The following is an 8,283-nucleotide window of genomic DNA, read 5'->3' as shown; positions in this document are numbered from 1 at the left end:
ATAAAGGTCAGCATCCATTTGCTTTAAACTCATTGAGCGAATGGCACCTTCTTTACCCAGCATCTGGTCTAAGTGGGCTTGGCTGCCGCCGTTTGGTTTGCTTTTAGTGCTGGGAACAGAGATGGGGTTTGAAAGACACTTTGAAATCCAGTGGCAAACACCACTTTCCCCCCAACTCTTTCTCCCCAAACCCCAGTTTGGTCTGAAGGGGCAGCATGATCCTTTTTCCACTTTAGGTGGCCAAGATTTCTGTGAAAACACCTTAGAACCACTTGCCTCCTTTATCAGGCAAATTTGGAAGGAAGAAGCCTTTACGAGAACTACTTTGAACGACAAGGAAGACTACTACTCAGGTTCAAGTCAGACTTTTAACATGAGCTTGTTGAAACGTTTAACAATTCCAAAATGAAATTAAACGAGTTTTAACTTTTTTTTTTTTGCCTCTCAAAAGCATAAAAATGCAGAGGTAGTTAACATGGGGGGAAAAAAATCTTAAAACGGTAAAAATAAGGAAAACGATTCTTCTTAGTCCTAGTCCTTGGGTGAGTTACCAGGAAACGAATTCTTCTTTTCTTGACTTGGACGTGAGTCCTGAGTCCGAGTCCAGGGGCTCAGTACCTGCTCCGACCTCCACCTCGCTCCAGGCGGCTTCCCACTCGGCCTCCGCCCCTGGGGGGCGCCCGGCGGCCCGAGCGGCTGTACGAGTCGCGCGGGGTCGGGCAGCTTCGTTCCACAGACGGCGGCAGCCCACGCTCCGGCCGGCCCACGCGCTCGCGGCCACTCGAGTAGCGCTCGCTGCGGTAGCTGTCGCGGCCGCCGTAGCCGTCGGGCGAGCACCCGCGGTACTCTTCATAGCGGCCTCCGCCGTAAGATGGCGGCGGACCTCGGGCAGGGCCGGCGCCCCGCGGGTCCCCGTAGCCGTCGAAGGGGTCTCGGTAGGAGCCTCCGCTGGGGTGCTCGGCGTAGTCGCGCTCACGGCCCCCGTAGCCGTCGCGCTCGCAGTAGCCCCTGGAAGGGCATTCGTCGCGCGCGCTCGAGTGGCCATAGTCGCGGTAGCTGTAGTCGCGCGGCGAGGGCGCGAAGTCGCGCGGGTCGCGGGCGCTCCCGTAGTCGCGGCTCGAGTAGCTCTCCCGGGGCGAGTAGCCGTCGTCGCGCGGGCCCAGGTACGGGTCGCGGCGCGGCGGCGGCAGCTCCCGGCGCGGGGGGCCTCCGTAGCCGTCTCTGCCCCGCGAGCCCGGGGCCCGGCCGCGGACGCTCGCGCCGCTGCGCGCCGGGCCCGACGGCGCGGCTCTCTTGGGCGGGGGCCCGGCCCGGCGCGGCGGCGGCCCGCGCTTCAGCGGCATCGGGGCCCGCGCGGGGCGCAGGTCGAAATCCCCCGCGTAGCCGCCTTCGTCGGCCGACCCGCCCCGGGACGGAGGGCGCCGCGGGCCGCCGCCGCCGCGGCTCCCGCGCAGGCCCCTCGGGCGGCCGCGGCTGCGGGGGGGCGGGGGCCCGCGCCGGCCGCTCTCGAACACCGGCTTGGTGGCCTGGGCCACCTTGATGGCCTTACCATCCAGGGACTTGCCGTTCATGTCGCGGGCGGCGGCCTTGGCGTCCGCGGGGTTCTCGAAGGTGACGAAGGCGAAGCCTCTGGACTTGGAGGTTTCCCGGTCCTTCATCAAGAGCACCTCGATGATGCGGCCGTACTTGCCGAAGGCCGCCTCGAGGGCTTTCTCGTCGGTTTCCAGGTTGAGCCCTCCAATGAAGAGCTTCCCCGGACGGTCGGCTTCGACCATGGCGGCGGTGGCGAGGCTGTGGAGCTGGAGGGCGGGACGCGGGAGACGCGGGAGACGCGGGAGACGCGGCGAGGCACTGGCTGGGCTCGCCTGCGGGTCGACGCCGCTTCCTACCGGTCGGGTGGCGCAGTGCGCAGGCGGGAGGGCGGAGGGTGGGCGGGCGGGCCCTCAGATGGGGGGCGGGGAAAGGGCGCTCCTGGATGTGATTGGTCGGCCGCTCTGCTCCTCAAGCTGCTGTCGCGGGGAGGCGGAAACCGGGTTGGGAGCCTCTCGCTGGCCCTGGCTTCGTGGAAGGGGCTCTGTCCCTGAACTGCGGTGGAAAGAGAAGCCATTAGGGGAGGGAAATGAAGTTCCACTGCTCTTAGTGAGAAGAATTCGAAGGCATTCCAAATCTAGTTACCAAAATGGTTTTCAAAAGCAAGCAAACAAATAAAAAACCCTGGAAGATGAAATTAGTAGTCGTTTAGAAGATTTAGAACGAAATTTGTTTTAAAAGTTTAGTAATAATATGAGAAGGCTCGCTTCATTTTTTTTCTCTTTATTTTTGCTTTTGCCGGGAGGGGAAGGAAGTGTTGATAGGTGAAGTACCAGTGAGAGGGACTCATGGTTTGGATTTACCCCGTTTCTTCTTTTGACACATTCTGCGGGATTCGTTTGTTTGTTTGTTCGCCTTAGTCTGTTTGGTCTCATGTATACAGTAAAGTGGGTTTTACATTTCTTCTTGCCAGTTGTAATGTGCTTTGTACTAACCATGATTATCTTTTTTCCCTCCATTTCTCTTACTTTTCTTATAGGATGATTTGTCTTTATTTTTCCTCAGCAGCGGAAAAAGTTGTGCTTTCTATTTTTATTCTTCTATTTTCTCTTCATCTTGTCTAAGTTTATAAATTTGCTTACCAAGTATTACGTTTATTGCTTAATCTTTCATGTGTGTATTCATGTAACCATGATCCACACATCAAGACGCCTAACATTTCTCTCACTGAAACTCTCACCTGGTGCCTTCCTTCCTCACAACTGGAGTCACTATTTTTTCATCTACTGCCAATGAGTTTTGCCCATAACTGGTGTAGTGGTTTTAATGAGAATGGCCCCATAGAATATTATATGCTTACTCATCAGGAACTATTTGAGAATGGTTAAAAGGTGTGACATTATTTGGAACAGTCCCGTCACTGGGCATAGGCTTTTAGTTTCAAAAGCCCATGCCATGCCCAGTCTCTCCCTTTGGCTGTCTGCAGCCTGAGGATCACAGTGTAACTGTCACCTCTCCAGCACCACGCCTGCTGCCTGCTGCCTGCTGCCTGCTGCCTGCTGCCTGCTGCCTGCTGCCTGCTGCCTGCCACCACACCTCTCACTCCGATGTAAGCAAGCACCCAGTTAAATGCTCTCGTCTATATGTTGCCTTGGATGGTATCTCTTCACAACAATGCAATGGTAACTAAGAGAGCTGGGTTTATGCTAACCATGTAAATGCTGGTGGGGACCTGGATGGGTTCAGTGTGGAAGCTGACCACTTACCCAAACCAGCAATAAGAACATGAGAACTTTTGTGCTCCTGAGGGATCAGAAGGGATCAGAATTGAGTTACTTCTAGACTTTACTCATGTCAGGAAAAGAGGAGAGCCCTTTGTGCCTGTAACTTTTGCTCTCTTTTGTTCTAAGGCTCCTCTTAGATTAGTTTGGATGTCTCAGTAGCCTGAAAGGGGTCATTGCAATTCAGTAGTCTTTACTAGCTTAGTGAAAAAGAAAGCAAACTGATTCTTTTAGGGCCAAAGTGGCCACGGTTATAGCCTAGAAGATTGTGAAAGAAAGAAGTAGCTCTCCTTCCCTACTGGCATGTTACAATATAATTTTCTAATGGTACAGGGCAGATTTATTCCTACCTCAAGAGTGTACTGAAAATTTAAAAGTCAAAAATTGCTCGCTCCTCTTCAAGAACACTGGCTCAGGAGTTGGACTCAGAGGCCAAACAGCCTAGAGACCGAAGACTTGCCTAACAGATTTGAGTGCTAGCATTATTGGAGTTTCAAGAATCGTCAAGGTCTTATGCTTGTTAGGGAAGCACAGATTTAAATTTAAACTACATAAATTGAGCTCAATTCCATGGAAGACAGAAGTGGTAAGTTTTTAAAAGTAGAACAGAATTGATAGGAACATTAGTGTAAACCATTTTTGTGTGATTTAGAATAATGCAAAGCCTGTAAGATTGGTGCTTACAGCCAAGCAGCTCAGACAGACTCAGAGATAAGCACCCTGCCCCCAGTCCTGTCCCTGGCAAGCTCTGTAGTGTTAACGGACCTGCCACCAGGCAACTCAGATACTATCTAAATCCCAAAACAAGTCTTGATATGCTAATGAATTAACCCCTAGGTGGTGTTGATTTGTTAGTACAGACACAGCCAATTGAAATACTAGAAAAACTGGACCAAATTGCCATATTTCCCAAATGTGGTTTCCTAGTCTTCTGTGCTGATACACACTGGCAAGGAGGCAAGGAGGCTTTGAGACTGGCCTCTGTGTGGCCCTGACTTTGGTGACCCTTGCACTTTTAGCGCCATTGCTAAACTCACATGTGCGGACTTGTCAGCATTTGCCTTTGGCTGACATTCTCAGCGACCTCCTGGACAGCTACTAATGCCACCCTTCCAGCCCGCCACAGTCGAAAGACTTCACAGTGGACATGGGTTGAGCCTGCCAAGCTTCTGAAGCATCCTTACCTGAGAAGATCCCTGCGGTATTGTTTTCTGCAGTATTGCTCCCTGCTTGGTGAGATGTCTGTTTAACTATATTTAACTATTTTACTAGCATGGTATTATAAGGAGTGATTGTGTGAATAAACCAAGCATATTCAAAAGACAAATCTTATGTGGGCATTCTAACTGCTGGGCACCGTGTGTGTGTGTGTGTGTGTGTGTGTGTGTGTGTGTGTGTAGGTTTGCACAAGCAGGAAGTTAACCATAGATATAGATATAAATATAGATATCGTGCTTGACAATTATAAATATATATTCATCCTTACTGGGTTGCAGTAGGAATATGGAACTGAAGGAAAACATACTTACTTAGTAGACTTATCAAGAAGGCTCTTTTCCCTTAGAACTGATTTTGGAATAGTATAAAATAATGATAGATTGTATTGTATGAACAGTGCCTTGTACACAGAACTCAATTGACCAGTAAAGTGTTGTATAGTTATATTTAGGAGTTCTAAGACTATTGGACAGCATCCTGCTTGGAGAGCCATCACTGTGTTTAAAGAAGGGTGCTCTGTGGTTTGAATGAAAATGCCCCCCATGGGTTTATTGGGAGGTGTGGCCTTGTTGGAGCAAGTGTGTCCCTGGGGGTGGGGTTTGAGGTTTCAAAGCTCGAGTCACACTCTCTTCCTCCTGCCTGCTGATTCAGATGTAGAACTCTGGGTTCCCTCTCCAGTACCATGTCTGCTTGCATGCCACCATGCTTCGCTTCAATGCTGACAATGAACTAAACTTCTGAACTGCAAGACGACCCTAATTAAATGCTTTCATATATATACATATATATGTGTGTGTGTGTGTGTGTATACATATATATGCGTATATTTTATGCTGTGGTGTCATATCACAGGGATAAAACCCTAACTAAGACAAGGTGTCTAAATAAAATGCTGTTTTCCTAGCAGTCATGAAGAATTTAAACAATGGTAAAAGCTTTTATGCGTGGGTTTTTACTGTTTCCATGGTGCTAGTCAGTAGCCTGATTATATGGTTAAGTAGAGGAACAATAGATACCTGGCTTTAAAGGGATACCTTAAAGGAAAACATCACCATGGGAATTGTGAAGGTACATTAAAATATAATATGTTGATGTCCATAAGAGGAACTTACATGGGAACTAGGTACAGTGGTACAGACCTGTAGTCTCTATTTGGAAGGTGGAGGCTGGAGAATTGTTTGAGCCTGGGAATCTGAAATCAGCCTGGGCAACCTTACCTCAAACAGGGAAGAAAAGGCAAAACTACTTGTAGCTTCAAAAGGTGGGTAGACTTTACCAATGGATAATAACTATACACTTGTTTGAAGTGAGATTCTGATCTGTGAACTGACCCAAATGAGTGGGGGATTATGTCACAGGGAGCCTGCTAGAGAGGACTACACAGACATAGTTTATAGCCAAGTGAAAGTCTTTATTCCAATTGATTGGAACTACACTCAGGTATTTGGGACCCAAGTGTAGTTTCAAGCATTTAGAGCAGGGGTCTTTAAAGGCAAAAACCACATCCTTGTGTCTCATTCTGCTGCCGCCACCCAGAGAGGTTTTCTACAAGCAAGTGGTTTAACAGATACAAACATAAGCCATTAGCAGGCAGTTTAACAGAAGCTGAGGTAAGTTAGCATCTGAACTAGCTAATCTTCCATGGGAGTCTCCATCAAGGAGATCAAATTCTACTTAAATATGAAATGGGCTCAGCAAGAATGCAAGATGGTGGAAACCCTGCACTTTATTGCCCTGTCATAACTACAATAAATGCAGAAATTGGAGAAAGTTAGATCTCTTCATCTTGTGTTGCTGAGGTAGAAAAATCAGTGTTACAGACTCTTGCCAGTAGAGGAGACAGAGTCTGTCCATATGCCCCGTTCCTTGAGAGGAGTCAAAGAACATCACGGTAGGGAGGATTGATTTGGGCCACAAGTGGAATTTTTTCTTTGTTGTTTTTTGTTTGTTTGTTTGTTTGCTTGCTTTTTGAAACAGGGTTCCTTTGTGTAACAGTCTTAGCTATCCTGGAACTAGTTCTTGAACACCAGGCTGGCCTCAAACTCACAAAGATCTGCCTGTCTCTACCTCCCAAGTGCTGGGATTAAAGGCTTGTGCCACCACCCGTGGCATGGAATTTTTTCTTTCTTCTTCTTATTTTTTTTTTTGTTTTTTGTTTTTTGTTTTTCGAGACAGGGTTTCCCTGTAGCTTTGGAGCCTGTCCTGGAACTAGCTCTTGTAGACCAGGCTGGTCTCGAACTCACAGAGATCACTGCCTCTGCCTCCTGAGTGCTGGGATTAAAGGCGTGCGCCACCACCGCCCAGCTCCTTTCTTCTTATTTTTATTTATTTTCCTTGTGTTTGAGATTCAATCCAGAGCCTCACACATGTTCAGCAAGACCTCTGCCACTGAACTATGTTCTTGACGTTCACCAAGTTCTCTCGATAGAAAGATATATAGATGCTGAGAGTGCTAGGGAAAACTGAAATGTAAGACATTAAAGCAATGGTGAGCTTCAAATTAGAGGCATGCTTACATAATGTCAGCAGTGAACAGAGAGATGCTGTTTTAGGAGTACAAATTTGATAGAGATTAGAGACGGGTATTTCAGACATTGTGTAAAGCATAAGGACATGAAGAGCTGACTCACATCCGTATGCTTCTATCCTCCCTACACAAGGAAGGAAGGCCGATGGAGAAGCCACATAGAGATCCCTGGGTTTTATGGGCGGGTGTTTTGGAGAAGAATGGGAATGCATACCATGCTATTCGCCCACCCATCACTTCAATTTTGTTTTCACTATCTGATGCTCACAGGGATGCAAAGCCAAGTTTTGGAGGATGGATGATTACTACACAAGTCATTTTAAATGTTTTTTTTTTTTAATTTTATGTCAGAATTCCTGATGGCCCAGTGAGGTAGGTTGTAGTGTTATGCCCAAGTTACTGATCCTCAAATGAATTCATGGAGCCTGGTTTCCGATGCAAATTACATAAGGGTATTTAATATCCAAACTCAAGTTTGAACCACCTCTTTCCAACTCCCCAGTGAGATGGGTGAGGAAAAGTATAGTGCTGAGCCCAGGGAGGGGAGAGCTTTTAAAGGGGAAACACCATAATCAGGAGAGTTCAAAGCCTCAGGGCAGTTAAAACTCCATCCTTCTATTATGACCTGGGATTTTCTGCTTCCATTTCTTCTGGGACTGAACTCCCGGTCCAACCACCTAGACGTGTAAGCAGTATGGCCCTTTCTGGGCTTCAAGTTCACTGACAATGAAGAGAACGGCCCTTCCTATGTTTAAGACTTAGTGTTTAAAGTTGTAAAATGCCCGCCACACAATTTACCTTCTTGCCCATTTTACATACGAAGTCCAGTAAAGCTAAGTGCATCCACATTGTACTTTTGAGAACTTTGCTTTGCAAAATAAAAAGTCTGTCAAGCAGCTTTAAACACTCAACTCCCAGCCTCTGTCAACTCCATTTTACTTTAATCCATTTGGCTACTGAGCACTAATGGAAACTCTTAATGTTTCCCCTAGTTCACATACTTTTGTCAGTGAACAACATGTGTCTGCTTTTGGGGAATCAATTCTGCTGCCAGCCTCTAGGGAAGTGTCTTCAGACTGATTTTAAGTGGCAAGTTTCCCTTTAAAATTCTTGAGGTGGAAAACTGTGGGCGCTGTCCAGGGTCCTACTCTCCGGCAATGGAAACCTGGCTGGGGCCATCTGCTCCACAGGGGTATTCCTAACCTTCACAAGCCTTCCTCTGAGTCT

The 8,283-nt window shown here is 48.0% G+C and overlaps 1 protein-coding gene across 1 annotated transcript; it reads right to left on the bottom strand.

The window, feature by feature from the left end:
* Positions 1 to 611: 611 nt before the first annotated feature.
* Rbmxl2 (RBMX like 2) lies at positions 612 to 1,775 on the bottom strand. Its single transcript, XM_075974786.1, has one exon. It carries the CDS (start codon positions 1,773 to 1,775, stop codon positions 612 to 614), a length of 1,164 nt encoding a protein of 387 aa, XP_075830901.1.
* Positions 1,776 to 8,283: the final 6,508 nt, after the last annotated feature.

This window comes from Microtus pennsylvanicus, chromosome 5 (genome assembly GCF_037038515.1).
Source record: "Microtus pennsylvanicus isolate mMicPen1 chromosome 5, mMicPen1.hap1, whole genome shotgun sequence".
NCBI lineage: Eukaryota > Metazoa > Chordata > Mammalia > Rodentia > Cricetidae > Microtus > Microtus pennsylvanicus.
This window is presented reverse-complemented; position numbering and strand designations above follow the sequence as displayed.